Below are 17,474 nucleotides of genomic sequence, written 5' to 3' on the forward strand. Positions count from 1 at the left end.
AATCTGAAATTAAACATTTTAATAAGCTGACGTCTTCTGGGCCTTTGTGTAAAACGACTAACGTCACCGACGGGATTATTTAATGTGCGATTTACTGATGGACAGATGATGACAGACACGTTTGTAGCTGTCTGGTTGATCTGTGTCTTTGACATTGTGATTGTGGATGTTTTGAGTCTTTCTGTAGTTGTTTGGGGTTTTTGCCTCAGTGCAACAGCTTTGGACCATTTAACATCTGTATTTGATCATTTCGATCTTCTGGTTTAATTTGACACCTTTTTCATGATCATTTCAATGACTCTGTGTCTGTTTTAGGTCTTTTTTCACTTGTTTAGGTTCATTTTACATTTCTTGTTTCCATTTTATTCAGGTCTCACTTGTCATGTCTAGACATTGCCCCCTGGAGGTCTAACTGCGCTCCTACGGTTTGTGCAGATTGTGATTTGGAATTCGGATGTGAAGATTCAGAGAGAACATTACAAACACACTGCCTTTTACAGATTAATCTTTTATTGACAACATGTCACATCAATGTACAAAACATTAGAGTGTGTGTTTTCCTTACATTCTTCTCTGTACCCTGAACACAATATTTGTTTCTGATGCAGCATCAAGCTGGAAATCAACTATAAATATGACGATGTTAATCAGTGATGACACGCCTCATCTCTGCTAATCTCCCTCTCCCCTGACTCCTCTTCCTCTTTTCATCCTCTCCACCGTTCACACTCGTCTCTGCTCTGTTCAGCAGTTTGGCACCTTCAGAGTGACAGTTTCACGCCTCTCCTATCACCTCAGGGCGATTACATACCATCTCAGACTAGCACACCATGTGCACACCACACACCCCTATAATAAAGACTCACTTCCACCAAACATGTGAGATGTGGATTTCCCACCAGAAGAAAACTGGACTGTTTAACCCTCGAACAGATGAGTCTTCTTCTTCTGAGGAGACAAATTTTAAATTGAAATAACTTTTTTTTTTTACACCACAACACAGAAATATTTACATTTAAACAACAAAATGAACTATTGAACAGTTTCTGTCCAGTACAGACCACCGTCTGCTTTGTCTTTGGTTTCAGTTTGTGTGTGAGGCATTAGACATTTAATCTTGTCCGTAATAATCATCATAAGGTTCCCTGTAGTTGGTGGTCTGAGGTCGAGGAATGGTGTAATCCTTCTCTGGGTCGATATCCTGAAACACATACGGATACATACGATCACTCATCCATCACGTCGCTGCAGCCAATAGACACAAACTGTGTCTTCATACCAACATGACTTGGTTATAATTGCTTCCAGTAGTTAAAGGTCAGCGTGTTTAATTGCAGGGTGTGTGGAGTGAGATTGTTAATCCTGCAGGTTTATTACTCACTGTCATGGAGAATCCAGACTCGTAGGGCGATCGGAGAGACGGGTCATTTCTCCTGCCTGAAGGCAGACACGCGATACAGTTAGAGCTAATTATCGGTTCATTATAAACTGTTCATCATGAAGGCATTCATTCGTGTTGTAATGTTGGACACGGGCTGCAGTGATATTTCATTATAAAGGATGTGAATCTAGACCAGACCCAACCTTGATTAGGTTTTTCCACTTTGGTGGTGGAGATGATGTAAAGTGCAGACATGTAGAATTCAATCTGATGTTCTGTTGTTACATCATTTTATTTTTTTTTTACTCTTCTATGACCACTAGCTCGTGTTAGCTAACTTTATATATAAGTGGTATCTGAACCGTTTGCAAACACGCTTCTGTTGTGCTGCTGTTGATTTAATGTGATTCAGGTGAAACCTCTTAATAAAAGGTTTCATAATCTCACTCTAACGTTAGTGGAAGAACCGGTTGAGTTCCACTTGAGTTTGATCGAGAGCTGTAATTTGTTGCTCAGTTTGGTTCAACATAGTAAAGGACAAGAAAAAAAAAAGCAATGTGAATATGTCACTTATGGATGACATACCTGTCTCCCAGGTGTAATCCCCCCACTCAGATACTCACCTCTCCTGTTCTCACCATCGTTCTCAAAGCTGCCATTTTCTTTCCCTTCCTTCTGACTGGCCAGTCCTGGGATGTCGGCACCGGGGCTGGTCCAGCCGATAAAGTTCAGAGGCATGTCTTTGGACTTGCTCCCACCCCTGCAGAGGAATGCAAGCTGGGACAGGCCGTGCCCCATCAGTAACACCCAGCCATTAGCCACCAAGGCGATGCTAAGCACCGGGTCGTCCCACTGCGGTCGGCGGCCCACTTTAACGTTTCCCTTGGTGAGCATGGTGATCCACACCACCCAGATGCAGGCAGAGAGCACCAGTGTGAAGAACAGCATCGTGGCCTGAACTCGCCCCTGCTGGTTGTTGGGCCCAGTGTAGCTGTAGCTGTGTGTGGAGCAGGATCGGCACAAGAGGTGCAGGGAGAGGATCAAACTGATAGCCAGGAGGCACAGCACGTAGATCTGCAGCATGGCAAATTCCTCCTGGCTGTAGTTGCAATCATTCTTGTCCCGGACCAGCACGAGGATCAACCACTCAGTTGAGATGATAACCTGCACAGTGAAGAGCCCGAGGGCGATGGCGGGCTCGCCCCAGCCCCGAGCAGCTGCAAGACCCAGCAGAGCGAGGCAGCGAGCCAGCAGACAGGAGAAGGCCAGGGAGAAGAGCACGCTGAAGAGGAAGATTCTGGTGGGGCAGATCTGTGGGGTGAGACTGATGATGAAGGAGAAGGTGATGGCGAAGATCCCGGCTGTGGCCAACAAGAACATGGACGTGGAGGCCACCGGGCCTCCGATGCGGTCGCATTGATTTCGGTAAGAGGCACAGATGCACAGGGACCAGAAAGCCAGACCAAAGAAGAGAATCATGCTAAACAGGAAGCCTGAAGTGGACAAGGTCTCCACTATAATCCCCCATGCTGCCCGCCGGTCACACAGGTACCTGTAGATAGGGTTGAGTCCTGTGCCGCAGCCTGGCACGCCGTTCAGGGAGGTAAGATTTGAGGAAGGAGAGGAAGTGGTTGAGGTGTTGTTGGTTGACTGGCACAGACAGGTGAGAGGAACACAGATGGCGAGGAGGAGGGGGAACAGGGATGAAAAGGCCATAATGGTCTCAGTAATCCTCAGCAGGAGTCGGTCCTCCTTCTCCCGGTCCTTTGATGTGTCAGGTCTTTTCTCCTGAAACAAAAAACACACATCAGCACAAAATATGCGACACCATTGAACAGGAGGAGGTTTTTCGCTGAACACGCTGACATCGCATTGACTGAGGATGACAGGATAATGCAGAGGTCGTAGTGTGCAAAAGAAAAAAGGTGAGAGAGGTTTGACAGCCGAGAAGAAGGAGCAGGGAGTGTAGGAACAAGCCAGAACACGGCCGACGAGTGTGTGAGCCAAAGATAAGAATGGAGGAAAGAGGCCGGGGCAGGAGAGCCAACAGGAAACGTAACTTCTGCAGAATCAGGACACAGAAACTACACAAATGGACATTGTGGGTTAGACTCAGATTGCAGGTGAGAGACACGGTAAGAGATGTTCACTCGTGATGGCTGATTGTCGCTTCCTCCAGCCCATAACGCAGCCTTTGTTTCAGCTTCAGATGTCCAAAGATAACCTTTAGTAGGCTTATCGCATGTTAAATATGGCCCAGGCAGCCAGCTTCACCCTGACACCGGCCTTCATTTGTATAGTTGGTCAGGAGATCAGAGAGTGGGGGGGGGGGGGGGGGGGGGGGGGGGGGGGGGGGGGATTTGTGAAAGAGTGGCTGGAAAGCAATCAATTCCAGCAGGTTATTTCCATCTCGATATGAAGGATTTGAATATGAGTGAGTGAACAGGTTTATTAGTGGTTATTAAACAACAAGTGAGAGCGAAATAGACGTGTGACTTTAAGATGATTACAGCTGCACGCCACAGTAAGACTGAACACAGTGGAAAAACAGAGCCACGTACCTTCTTCTCTTTCTGGATTTGAGTCTAACTCTGTCCCATCTACTCCAAAAGTCTTGTAGTCGGCTGGAAGTGTTGCAATGATCTGTCTGCAGCTGCCTCTCAGCATGTAGCCATGCAGCTCCTAGCCTGATGCTGCATCCGGCAGCTCCAGGTAACAGGGAGGGCGATGAAGCTGCGGGGACGGACGACGGTGCACACCCTGCATCAACAGGTTGTGCAAGAGCAAAGAAACCTGCACCTCTGCTCCTGCCAGACCCTCCTGGATCTCTGTCTCCCTGTGTCCCTCCCTCAAACAATAGGTGGGGCTCACACACCTGTGGGTGATGATACATGCACCAGCACACAGGGAGGGAGCGTCGTTCACTCCTCCCTTGTTTATGAACCCTTTTCCCATATGAATTTGCATCCGATCTCTAGATAACAAGCTCACCGTATCTAGATCAACCGGAGCGTTGTGTTGTGTGAAACATGCTCACAGAGGGGAAAGAAGTGCGTCGTTGGACAAGGAGGGAGTTAAGGTGAGTCCACCTGACTCATCCCGGTCTCACCTGGATACAGAACGGGACCAGACGTCACCTTAGTTACTGGGAAATCACAGCAACAACAAACTGAAAGCAGCGAGTTGGCCGCAGGGAGATTTCTGTCAAGAAGAGGCAGTTGGCTTTTACAAGCCCATACGTAACACCTCAGCTCGTGTCTGCACAAGTTCAGCATTTGCAGGGAGTGTCTGGTTGAATCTGAAGTCACTGTCCAACCCTCAAGTCACACAGGGGCAGAGGTTTATCTGCACCATGATCAAACCTGTTGTTGTATAAACTACAGAATATTTAAAAAGTCTCTCAGATGGTATCAGAGCAGTTCAGAAAGCATCTGTGTTCAGGCTCTGATTAATTCATTTAAAGAGAAAACAGGGAGAAATGTAAAATGTCTGTTGATCCAGAACTTTGGTTCGTCAACATTTATCAGATCAGTTGAAATGAAGTCATACAAACATTCACAGATGGATCCTACGAACTGTTCCTTGTGTGTGACCTCAGCTTTTTGTGAAATTTCCCGTCAGCTACAGGATTCAGCTGAAATAGATATTAGATGTTCTTTTCCACAGCAGACTCGACTGTAATGATCTGATTTTCAACACAGTGTCCTAATCGACAGGCTTCGGTCTCCTACCAGCTGCTGCCTGTAGCTCTGTATCCTCATCATCTAATAAGTCACTATAATAAGTCACTTTAAAGTCTATCACAACGCTCTAATTCAGTAATACATCCTGTTCCATCCTCAAATTTTGGCAAAATTGCCCATTTCTACATAACCACCTAATCTCCATAGAACATTGGATGGCAGATAATTTCCTACAGCTCAACTCTGAGGAAACAGAGTCTGTTACTTCTGCCGCAGCTCGACTAGTCCCTCAGGTAATTCAGAGTTTAGTTTCACTTTCCTCCTCTATTAAATCTTCCCTACAAAATCTAGATTACACACTGTCTTGGCTTAGTCCGTACATTTTCCCAGCTTTGCAAAACACAAAATATAGATTGTAGTGAGATCATATGAATATAATATATAATTACTATTATTCCCTCTTTGTTTTTCTTCCTAATACTTGTAAGTAGTGCTAAATGATTTTATTCTTCTTTATTTTTAATCGGAGGCATATGGTTGTCGGTTGTTAACTAACTTAGACAACTGTTGTAATGTTTCAGCTGTTTCATTAATATTACACCTAAATATCTACGTCCTGATCCATCCTGCCTTCTAAAAGTCACGTTTCTATACAGCTAAACTACACTCACAAATAAGTTTTTACAACCACGTTAACTTAAAAAGGGTTATTAATGTAAAACTGCAGGTTTTATTTACCTCCAGAATATCTTGCATCTTATTTTGTGGTTGGGTTCAGGCTCTCTGAGAAAGATGCTGGTCCGGCTTAAAAGACGAAAATATCTCACACAACACCTTTCTCTAGCCTAAACTAAAGTGCTGAGAACATAAACTCAGGTCGGTGGTCTGTCAGTCCTGTACATTACACTGCCACCACTTACCCCAACCTCCTCCTTGTGACTTGCTTTCTGTTGCTAAATATAGCATCTTATACAAAACCATCATGGTGTTTGCAGTTTGGTTGGATGTGAACCTCATTGTGTGGGGGACAGGGTTGGTACTGATAGAAGCCCCTGAGAACGTTTCTGCATGTCCCTGCTGATTAGCAAGTGTTAGCATGCTAATATTAGCATGTGTTCTTAAAATCCAGCCTCACTGGTGCATTAATTTATATAACATTCACTGATCAGTAGTGAACTTTATGGAGATATATCTATATTATAGAATTTTATTGTCATGGAGTCCTGGTTTCAGGAAGTCTTATAATTAGAAGTAATTATTCTCAGATGTATCAGATCAGAAATAGTCATTTAATCAGTTTCAGTGGTGAAACTGCTGGAAAATGTAGATTAAGAACACTGTCATCAAATCAGGATTAATATAAGAATCTCTTTGTTTGGCAAGTTCCAGAAAAAAAGAGAAGGACAACATTTACTACAAATAAACCCATTTTACAGCAGCTACAGGACACAGCAGCTCACAGTACAGCGTCTGTCGCATTGTGATACAACACATAACATACAGTATATTCCTTTATGTTCTCTAAGGAGGGACGTGGGCTCCGACAGCAGCAGGGAGAGAGAGGGAGAGTGGGGTGAAGGGAGTTCCTCCTCCGTGATCCCATCCCGTGGTGTTTACAGTGACCTCGTACACAAAGAGCAGGAAACACAGTGCGACATTAAAGAGGAACAAAGTGGCGAAGGTAAAATGAAAGACGAGGTGAAAGGTGAAAGGTTTAACGAGGAGTCGAGTATTTACATTTTAACAGACAGCTAGAAGCAAATTCATAGTATTAACTAGTGTTTGCTTGCGTCCATTGCCATGGGTTAGGAGAGGGAGAGGCAGAGAGGAGAAGTCAGGAGACGGCTACTGTAGGTGGATGTGGGGGGGGCAGGGGTGCAGAGTTAGTTTTCTCGTCTTCTCCTTTCAAGTATATATACTGTAAACAGTATCGTATAATAATAATCATATAAAAATAAGAACATCATTATGCTTTCCAGCCACTTAGTGGAGCAAAGCCTGAGGTAGATAGACGAGAGGGCATTAGGGGGTTCGCTGGCAGCCTTATCACGGCGTGCCAGGCCGAGATGGAGAGAAGGCAGGGCGGGGGGGCGAGGAGACGAGGAGGCGAGGAAGGCAAGGAGGCAGCAGGTTTAAATGATGCCATATTTGGCCAAGTCGCTGAGCTCCATGTCGCCGAAAGCTTCCCATGGGCACACCACTGTAAAGTCTGTGCCGAGTCCCTCCATGCCGGGGATATCGTCTCCGAAGCTGGAAACAAAAAAACAAACAGCAGGTCAGGGTCAAAGGTCAGAGTCTGAACCGACCGCAGGCCTGAGAAGGAAATAAAGAGGTTTTTACCCCTTCTGGCCTGGCTTGGGGGCCTTGCTCTTGAATGTGCGAGTCTGCCTCTGCTTGAACTTGGGTGGCCCCTTCCTGGGTGTGGTGGGGCCAGTTACTCCACTGGGGGTCAGGGCACTTCCTGCAGGGGGGCTGGCGTTCATGTCTGCTGTGGATTTCTGAAAGACATTGTTGAACATGTGTCACGACATGTGCATGTGAGATCAGTCACACCCCCACCCCACCCATCTCTCCCCTCCCTCTGTTAATCCTGTTTCCTTCCTTCTGGAGATTATGACGATTAGGTTAAACACCCAGATTAGTTCTAATCCCGCTCCGATCCACAGTGGACTCATCGTCGTCGTTTACTTCACAGATGAATCCTGAAGTTCGAGCCTCTGTTCTTCTTCCATTCAGCTGAAGTGAAGTGATTTTCAGTTCTGACTCCGTCCTCGTCTCAAACTTCATCCTAAACTTTAGTTCTCACCTTCCCTCCTCAGACACTGGTGGTAGTTTAGCACTTTATGTAACACAAACATATTCAGCACCAGCAGACAGCAGGTCTACATCACCTGTCTGTCTACAGAGATGCTGCCCAACATGTTATTAACCACCTGTTGAAATCCTTCCTACAGTGATCGTCAGAACACACACACACCTGTTCTCTCACTCACCTGTGTGTTTCACATCACTTCTTTTATTCTGACTCTTCATTTAACAGTCACAACTCTAATTAAGTCAAACTCGTCTGTAGCATGTGAAGCATCGTCTGAATTCTCGTGTTCCCTCGGTAGAAAACATTCAAACTACGCGGCACTTGAACTTCTAACAGTTTCATTAGCAGCAGCGTTTGCTCTCACCTGTTGTCACAGATCTCCCAAGAAGCCACCGCCGATCTCTGCTCCGAGCTGCTTCTCTACTCCTCGAGTTCATGAAGTACGTCGTCTGCATCCTGCTTTTATATCCTCACCTCTCTAATCCCCACAGCCTCCAGTTTCCAGTCACAAGGTCAGCCAAACTTCTCCACCATGCCAGCCTCCTCCTTTCCTCTCCCTGCTCCCCCACCCCGGACTCACACCGCCCTTGTTCCCATCACCCCTCCTGCCTCCGCCCTCGCTACCTGACGTAGCAGGGAGGCACCAGTTTAGACAGTGTCAAAGATCAATCTAGAAGGATTCATCGGGCTTATCCCTCTAAACCTGAGCGCGGCTGCATTTAGCTTTGTCAGGAGGAGACGACCAGCTGCTCCTGTATCGGCTCCATGTGAGGTGCATTATTTACATGGAGCTGCGTGTTGCTTTCAGGTGTAGCTGCCAGTAAACAAAGAGTCAAACTGAGCTTGGAGAGAAATGATAGTTTCACTCTCACATGATTTATCACACGACCACTAACCGTCTAACTCAGCTTGATTCTTTCAGCACTTGCAGTAGATCAGGATGCATCATGAGACAGTTCACCCTGCTCACTTGCAGAACATCAGAATAAAAACTATAGTATTTCCCTTTGAACTGTAGTAGAAGTGCAGTACTTTGTTTTAATACTCTAGTAGATCTGAGATGTTCTTACTACTAACAACTGTAAGAGAGCTGCTGCTGATTTCCTGGTGTAGTTGGACTGTGTTGGGTTCGTAGAAGCATTTTTGAGGACATTCTGCTGCGGCCTCATTCCCACACGTCATATTCCTTCCATTTCTTACATTTTTCCATTAGTGTCGTTTAAACACAAATCACTGTCCTCGTCTTTCTTCTTCATGAGAGTTAATTGTCTGTTTCTGGCCGGAGCTTCGTAGCGTTGGTTTGTTGAGCTGCGGACAGTGTGAAGTAATTAAATCCATTAACACCAGAAGCACAAAGACAGGACCTGAAATGTGATGTTCATCATGTTCGACTGTGGAAATGTACATGTTTGCTTGAACGGTTTTGTCTTCGCAGTGTAGGTTTTCACCGGGACACTGATCCACTGGTGACTGGATCTTCCAGATACAGGTGTAGTTATACTTCAGTCCTGGAAACTCATTCGCTGCCCTCAGGTGACTGAGTGTGTGACGTCTTACATCAAGTGGCTGCAGCAGTGATGATTTAAATGAGCAGCTTTAAAGGTGGTGAATACTTACGCATCAGATCATTTTCATTTTAGTCTTTTTTTGGTTTCATGTTGATATTAAAAAGTATTTTTTGTCAACATGATTCTTGTAGCTTCTGTATTTCCTACAGTACGTGAGGGAAGCTAATTAATTCTTTATCTCTGCTGGTGTAAAGCGATGACATAAAGGTTTGGCTCAACGATTTGGCCTCCATGTGTGGAAAGTGTTGATCTAAAGGGAGGATCCCGGATTAGCCTGTTTGGAAGCAGGACAGAGAAAACATCACGACACAGCTACAGAGCTGCGATGGGAAAGCGTAGACGTTTGTTTTTACTGACAACATAAGTTCGATCGTCGCCTCTAAAACAGCTGCGATGTTAGAAAAGTTCGTTTTTATACTATAGTATAGGAGTCCTCGTCTTCAGTTCTGCTCTGTTTAATGTAAACTCTGAACTGACAAAGAGCACTACCGCAGGTCATTTCTTCCCACCACCATCAGACTGTACAATATATCAGTAACACACAATTACAATTATGTAAATTAAGGTTATTTTAATATTTCTTTTTTTAAATGAAATTTTCTGATGCTCTAAACCCTCAATCTTATCTTAATCATTACAAGAATAATTAAGGCCTGTTCCAGTTTTACTTTCTGTCGTAATTCAGTTTTCACTGTATGAGTTATGTGCTCCTGAAGAATCACTGGTCTATTACTAAATTTGACTCTAAATTTGACTTTTGTACTTTTCAATCACGTGCAACAGATAAATTCAGGCTCACGGTCCAAGTCAGACATCAGATGTTTTATTATTTATTTTAGATTTAGAAACAGTAAAAACAGTAGATACAGAGCAGTGTTTACATCCTGGTGCATCTCCCGTCATTATATAAATCTTAAAGCCTGTGGACAACACGCTAACGCTAAGACTGCTAATTAGATTAAAGTAGAGGCTCAGTGTTGAGAATTAGCAGCGTGTTCAACTTCACAGGCAGCGTTTTACTGCTTGTCAAACATCAGCCACGTATGACTCTCTTCTTTCATTAACCTTATGAATTCCTGTGTGTGTGTGTGTGTGTGTGTGTGTGTGTGTGTGTGTGTGTGTGTGTGTGTGTGTGTGTGTGTGTGTGAACCATGTACCGTACAGTGAAGACTTACAGTACATATGATTTGTGGGACGTTGGACGTTTGCTTCCTGTCCCACAAACATCTTAAAGAAAACCACAGGCGACTATTTTCAGCATAAGAACAAACTTTCATTATCAAAAACGGGTCTAGACAGAAGTGAACCACAGTCTGTGATGTCGCCCACGTTTCATATATATATTATTTATTATATATTAAAAATAGACACAGCCTCCACTCTGCTTCAGTTGTGTCTTCACTGGATTTTTCTGGCAGCAGCTCAGTTCGTCCAGATCACGACTGGTCTAGTTTTTGTGGTTGCAGTAGCATAGAGGAATTTATTGTCTTAATAAAGATAACTCTGCTAAATGCTGGGTGGAGAGAGGATGTATGCTCCAAACATTTTTGCTAAATTATGTCTAAAAAGACGGCGTCCATCCATCAGAGCCTGACACAGACCAAGTTCACTTACACTGGAGAACATGACAGTGACACAGCTCAGAGGTGGATGCTGCTGCTGGACGCGTGATTCCAGGTTCTAACGGACGATTCGATGTTTCTAACATGAAAACTTCTCATCATGACTTCGTGGGTGAGTGCTCAGTTGACCTAGAGTAAAAATAGTGCTGCACACGGACCACATGGATCCTAACACGGAATAACGTGAGCAGAGGCCGGGACTCAGACTGTCGGACAATATTTAAAATGACAACAATCTGATGGTCATTGACCTCTGACCTCAGCTGCAGGCCGCAGCCCTGTCAGAATTAGTCAACCTACGACCTCGGTGCCCTTCAACCTTTAACCTTTTCTAAACGATTTTCAGCAGTAGCTAATTTTCTGTTTAGTTTAATGTTTTAAACCTTTTAAATTTTCGATTTCTGTCATTTACACATAACCTGGAGCTGGTTTACTAAAAACACTTTCAGTCAACTATAAATATATATATAACATTATTTATTAGATTTATTTATTTGAAGCTGTGGTCACTTTCATGCACGTTAACAGTTCAGCTTCTTCACCTCCGAACACATTCAAGCGGTTTATTTTTAGTTGATCCTTCTTAAGCAGCTTCTGCTTCACATGAGACGTCGCTGAGTCTCCAGTGACTTTAAGGTGGATCTCCTGGTTCTGTTTCCTGATTTAAAACTGAAGTTAAAGAAGTTCTTTATTTTCTACATCTACTCTCTTTGATTTTAGTCTTGAATCCTGAAGTTTCTCATTTATTTCTGTGGCTGTTTTCATCATTTGTGGTCGTTCATGTTCTTGTGGATCTTTGATCCTTTGCTTTTCATTCTGACCTTGATGCTGCTGTTTTCAGCTTCTTCTATATTTTATGTCACCTATAACATCGTACATGTCATATTCCCAGTTAGTTAATATTCAGTTATTTTTGCTGTTGCAGTAAATGAGATTTAAACTTTGCATAAATCGGTTTAATCCTGCTTTGATCTTCTCTCTCTTATTTGATGACTTGTATTTCTCCAGTATCTCCGCACTTCTTTAAGCTTCGAGTGCAGAATCCCTTCAGTTTTATTTCCACGCAGTAAATATATGTCACTTTTATCCTGTTTGATTAACAAGATTTACGGCTTGTGCTTGTGTGCGAACTGCAGCGGCTCAGGGAGGGAGGGGTGAGGGTTACATGACAGCCAGACACAGACACATGTTCAGGACGGGAGATGTCAGTAATGGTAGGAAGCTGATTCAGAGAGATGAGTCACTGATGGACGTTTTAAAATCACCTTATTACCAACAACGTGCTGTTAGCGTCCCTCACACTGGCTGTGTTGGGTCGAGCCCTTTAACACAGGCTGCAGTGTTGGATTTAATATTTTCTTGTGCTTTTCCCTGTGAACACGTTATTATCACAGTTAATAACCAGATGTTTGTTTTTGTCATTGTTAATCATTCAAATCTGTTCGTTCCAGTGATGTAATGAATTTTCCGCTCCTCTTATGTAAGACTCTAAGAAGCCAGCGTGCTGAACTACAGGAACTGGAAACTGGGAAGATTCTTCTGAAGGGCAGATTGACCTGAATCTTATTTTAGAGGCTTGTCGTTGTTTGTCATGAAGCATTTATCGAGCCGTGTTCAGGAGCTGTTTAAGTCTCGTGTCGCTGCTTTGTGAAGATTATATCTTATTCTTATGTGAATATGATTAATGTGAGTCTGTCCCGTCCGCTCCAGTCACGTAGAACCCGTTTCTTTAAACAGATAAATATGAAGACATTTTATTGTTTTTGATTTCAGTTTGGTTTTTGCTCTGAGGTCATTTATCAACACAGTGAAACTTGTCTTTTGCATGTTTTTGTTGACTTCTGTCCACTTGGGGGAAAATGAATCTCTCCCTTGATTCTCCTGTGCGTCCATGTGTTGTACATACAACGAGCTGGCACTTCACCAAACTATCCCCCCTTTCCTTTGATTCTCCTCAGTGAGTCTCTGAAAGTGGGATTACAGAGCAGCAGAGTCCCTGCGAGCTCCCCTCTGCCGTAAAAGCCAGTTATTTTTCAGCCGACACACTGAGGCGAGCAGCGAGCTGCGTGTGCTGCAGCGAGCATGTGGGCAGGCGATTCTTAATGTGCCATATTTCATTTGAGTCAGGAGTGAAAACGTTGTGCAAAGGAAAGAGAGGAGGCCGAGTGAAACTGTCCTGCAGCCGTTGTGGTAAAGTCAGAATATGAAACAAGAGGAAACATTGAGGTTCATGTTGCACAGAATAAGTTGAAGAGTCTTTACTGCAACACGACCTTGGGTTTGATGTGACATGAATCAGAAATAACAGCAAGGACACAGTGAGAAACTTACGTCCATGTGTAATGATCTGAGGTGGAGGTTTCTAGGTTTCAGTCTTGGTCACGTATCAAAGAATCTAGAGACACAACAGAGACCACAGTAGATAGAAAGCCATGCACTTGTCATGCAATTTAAATCTCAGACTGGGAAAAGGTTGAATTATAATGATCATGTAGTTTTCAAATGACTGTAAATATTTAGTGCATCTCATTTCAGCATAAATAAAATAATAATTAGACGTCCACAGTATCTAGTTCTAGCCAGAGGCAGAAAACACTGAATGAAGCTGCTGGTGTCCAACAAGCAGAGAAACAAACCCTTCGCTGCTTGAAGCCAAATCAAACAACAGTTTACAAAAACATGAACGTGAGGAGTCGCTGAAGGGATGAGAGAGGTTCCCCCTGCTGTTTCCTTTATTTCAACATGAAGCAGTAAGAACATCGCTGCAGTGGGCAGTGCTCTTACTATACAACACATGTGTATTAATGAATATTGTATCACTTCTCTTTCTCCTACACGTTTTTCATTTCATGACTTTAACCCCACAATGTGTGATGCTTCACTTCTTTCCTCCTGACTATCATTTTAATTGATCACTCCCTGAGGGCGCAGCAGGAACGTGTTTATATATAATGTTGAGCTACATCTTGTTCTGAAACTTGCAGGAAGAGAGAGATGATCACAGGCACTGAAAATAAATCTGACCTGACTAGTTTTTATTTTTTATATCCTCCCTTCCCACTGTGTGATGCCCACGTAGTGATAGTAGTCGAGCCAACTGCTCAGAGTGGGTGTAGAGCAACAGAGGAAGGTCCAGATAGACAGAAACATCCACAGTAAGTGAGGTACAGTAGATTTGAAAGGAGCAGGTAAGGAGATGGAGCTGGAGCTGTAAACTGGGCTTTAAAGCTTCCCTCGGTATTACGAGAGCACACTGATTAGATTGGAGCGTTTTCCCCTCAGAGGGAGAGACTAATTGGATATCACCAAATCAGAAAGCCTGACGTTGTCATGACACAGGACAGGATGGAGGAGGCGGATGACTCACTCCACTCGGGCTAGAAAGCAGCATTAATAGCAATTAATGAAGAGTGAAGCAACCCGGAAACAGACCGAGACACATACAGTAACACAAGCTTTAATCAAGAGCGCATAGCAGCATCCACATCAGCATCAGCATGCACAGAAGCTAGAGAGGGAGACACAGGAGGGACGTGCTCGGGGACGAATGTGCGTGTCTGCGTGTTGGCATGTCCAACACATCAGGACAACTAACGGTTTGGCTGTAATTAGACTCCTCACTGCTGCGTATCTCTCAAATCTAAAGCCGAAGAGCTGCAGCGCCTGCAAATCAGAGGTGGAGGAAGAAGGCAGAGTGCAAAAGGGCAAACAGAGAATAGACGTGTGTGTGTGTGTGTGTGTGTGTGTGTGTGTGTGTGTGTGTGTGTGTGTGTGTGTGTGAATACAGAAAAAGCAATGAAAGATTAAAGAGAAGGAGTTGAATAGAGGTGAAATGAAGAAGTAAATAGGTTCTTCAGAGTAGAGAGCATCCCTGTGCACACTAGCATGATAAAACATTGAGGAGCTAATGTGATGTGATTTTACATTCTGTGCTGCTCGTCTTACATCACATACAGTGAGACTGGAGCTCCGTTCCCTTTCATTTTACTGGTGTGTGCACGTTTCCTGTGTTTTCTCTCTGCTTGAATGTTGCATTCATCTCTGGATTGGAATGAAAAGCAGGGAGACATGAAAGCGTATTTATGGCAGCTGCATGTTTACTGGTTAAAATTAAGATGACATTAATGAGTTCGCTGATATTCTGAGTCTGGAAATGTAAAAAGGAACATCTGTTCATGCTCAGCAGATTTGTCTCAATCACATATTTCAGCACTCGTGTCTCTATCCTGTTTTTCTCTTTCTCACGCGACTACAGCTGCACACGTTAGGATGCTTTACGCTGCCTGTTTGTACCGTACAGCTTGATATACTGCTAATGAACAAGATGAATGTGTATTTATATGTTTAAGTCTTCGAATGATCTCATAAATTCACAATCTGTTCAGCTTCATTGTTCAGTCTCCTGTGTGTACAATGTGCCCTTGGGTAACTAAACATCCCATTTCCAGCCCACAGTGTAGTAATGTACTCATTAATACTTAACAGAGTCTATAACAATGTGATGCTGCGCTCGCTGCTTGTGGGCAGTCATTAAACGCACATTATAGATCCTGTATGTTGTGAGATAATAAAATCGACATCATGCCGAGCATTTTAAAACAGGAAAACAAACTCTGTGACCTCAGAAAGCAAACACTCGTCTGCTAGTGTGGCTCAGAAGTTTACGATTATGGATGAATTATTGAACAGACCTATCGAAGTACGAGCAGTCGCCCAAGGGGTGATGCACAGAGACCTGACCTGAGTTCTGAGTCTCTGCTTGGTAGCGACTGTGAACATTTCATACTTTGGACTTTTCAGTATTGACGAACTGCCACGAAATCCAATCCAGTACGTAGCAGAGATTCTGTCTCCAGTGTGAACGAGAGTTTTAATCACCAGCAACAACTAAATGTTCGGCTCCGTGTGCACATGTGAGTGTCAATGAAAGAAATAATAACGGTCTACAGAGAGATGCTGACAACAACTAGGAAGACACAACGACACAAAGCAGCTACAGAACAAACTACAAGTGTAAAACAGTCACGAAGAGATGGAGGACAAAGAAAGATCCACATAAGATCTGTTGTTTCTGACATTCAAAGATAGATTTTTATTAAAACAGCACTAAGAAAGCTCGGTCAGTGTTTCAGCTGTGGCCACTTGCTTGTTGATTTGTGCAGCATGTTAAGTAGCTCAGACATCTCTCTGCTTTATATTTTGTTGTGTGCAGCTGAACTTAGACGACCTCCTCTGCACCCAAATCTCAGCTGTAGGCATGTGGAGCCAAGGTGGAAGTTTCACTTTAGTCCTTCACCCACTCACACTGCTGCAATGTGCAGAAAGATAACAGCACAGAGAGATGGTGTGAGAACGAGGTCCCACATGAAACCAGGCAAAATGAGAGACAGGCTGGGAGGGAACGAGCGAGCGAGAGAGAGAGAGACGGCAGAGCAGCAAGATAGAAGAGGAAAATACAAGGGGGGAGAAAATCGAGGTGCTGCAGCTCCGTGCAAGAGCGAAGGAAGGTAAATGTTCAGAGAGAAGAGAGAACAGCACTGTTCAGCCCTCCCCAGTCACCGTGTCAGAGCTAATATCTCATTACCAGTCTTAGCTGGCAGCGGTGAGGCAGTCAGGGAGAGGTCAGGAAGGCTCCACAGAGACAGACTAACAGTCAGGTTCTCATTGAGCTTAATGGCATAAAAGTGCAGAGGCATGAAAAGACTCCAGTGAGGATCCACGAGGACGCGCTCTGTGGAGACTGAAGCTCGGGGTGTGTAAGAACCACATCATATACAAAGTCACATGTTTGAAATGTAAGCACAGCGTGGACGTGTGTCCTCAACTGAAGCAGGTTCTCTCTCGTACACCTGCAGGGGGCGCATGAGTCTCACTGAGCAGAGGGGGCGACTCAGTGCTGCAGCCGACGGACTGATCGGCATGGTCTCTCTCTGCTGTGTATCTGGCCACAGCTCAGCATCACACACACTTCATGCATACCAGAGTCAGCTATGAATACAGTGAGTGGTTTCAGGCGGGGGCGGCGGCCTCAGTGAGTGGACGTCTCCAATTCTCTGTGCAACATATTGAGGCCTATAGATGTAGTGGTGGATCGTAGACTCAGTGGGTTTTATACTGTTTATATATTTATAACACACCAAACCTCACACATGCAGATCTGAACACGTTCTATTCAGATTCTATCTTTGAGGTCCCCTGAGGGATTCGTGACCACAAGAGGGCAGAAAAACATTAAGTCAGGCTCAGCATCCTGGATTTACAACCACAGCAGGTTGTGAAAGTCCCGCACACACACGCCAACATCTGTCTGTTTCTAGCTGCTTCGGTCTTGTTGTTGTTGTTGAGCTGGACACAGATTGAGAACAGCTGACAACAGATTTATAGGAGACAGGTACAGCAAGAAGA

The 17,474-nt window shown here is 44.2% G+C and overlaps 2 protein-coding genes across 2 annotated transcripts; both read right to left on the minus strand.

The window, feature by feature from the left end:
• Window positions 1-494: 494 nt before the first annotated feature.
• Window positions 495-4,214, minus strand: LOC113160449 (G-protein coupled receptor family C group 5 member D). The gene is made up of 4 exons (XM_026357715.1): window positions 3,943-4,214; window positions 2,005-3,169; window positions 1,382-1,437; window positions 495-1,201 (listed from the first exon to the last, which is right to left on the minus strand). Exons 2-4 carry the CDS (start codon window positions 3,095-3,097, stop codon window positions 1,112-1,114), a joined length of 1,239 nt encoding a protein of 412 aa, XP_026213500.1. The 5' UTR covers window positions 3,098-3,169; window positions 3,943-4,214; the 3' UTR covers window positions 495-1,111.
• A 2,982-nt stretch (window positions 4,215-7,196) lies between these two features.
• On the minus strand, window positions 7,197-7,547 carry LOC113160543 (retinal cone rhodopsin-sensitive cGMP 3',5'-cyclic phosphodiesterase subunit gamma-like). The gene is made up of 2 exons (XM_026357853.1): window positions 7,405-7,547; window positions 7,197-7,314 (listed from the first exon to the last, which is right to left on the minus strand). The coding sequence occupies exons 1-2, from the start codon at window positions 7,545-7,547 to the stop codon at window positions 7,197-7,199; spliced, it is 261 nt and encodes an 86-aa protein (XP_026213638.1).
• Window positions 7,548-17,474: the final 9,927 nt, after the last annotated feature.

Source organism: Anabas testudineus, chromosome 8, assembly GCF_900324465.2.
Source record: "Anabas testudineus chromosome 8, fAnaTes1.2, whole genome shotgun sequence".
NCBI lineage: Eukaryota > Metazoa > Chordata > Actinopteri > Anabantiformes > Anabantidae > Anabas > Anabas testudineus.

Excerpts from the sequence above, each read along its gene's own strand:
- LOC113160449 (XM_026357715.1), bottom strand. The coding sequence starts at position 3,097 with ATGGCCTTTTCATCCCTGTTCCCCCTCCTCCTCGCCATCTGTGTTCCT. Across the intron at positions 1,438-2,004 it reads CGATGGTGAGAACAGGAGAG|GCAGGAGAAATGACCCGTCT; the intron begins GTGAGTATCTGA and ends GTCTGCCTTCAG. Across the intron at positions 1,202-1,381 it reads AGTCTGGATTCTCCATGACA|GATATCGACCCAGAGAAGGA; the intron begins GTGAGTAATAAA and ends TATGTGTTTCAG.
- LOC113160543 (XM_026357853.1), bottom strand. The coding sequence starts at position 7,547 with ATGAACGCCAGCCCCCCTGCAGGAAGTGCCCTGACCCCCAGTGGAGTA. Across the intron at positions 7,315-7,404 it reads CCCAAGCCAGGCCAGAAGGG|CTTCGGAGACGATATCCCCG; the intron begins GTAAAAACCTCT and ends TTTTGTTTCCAG.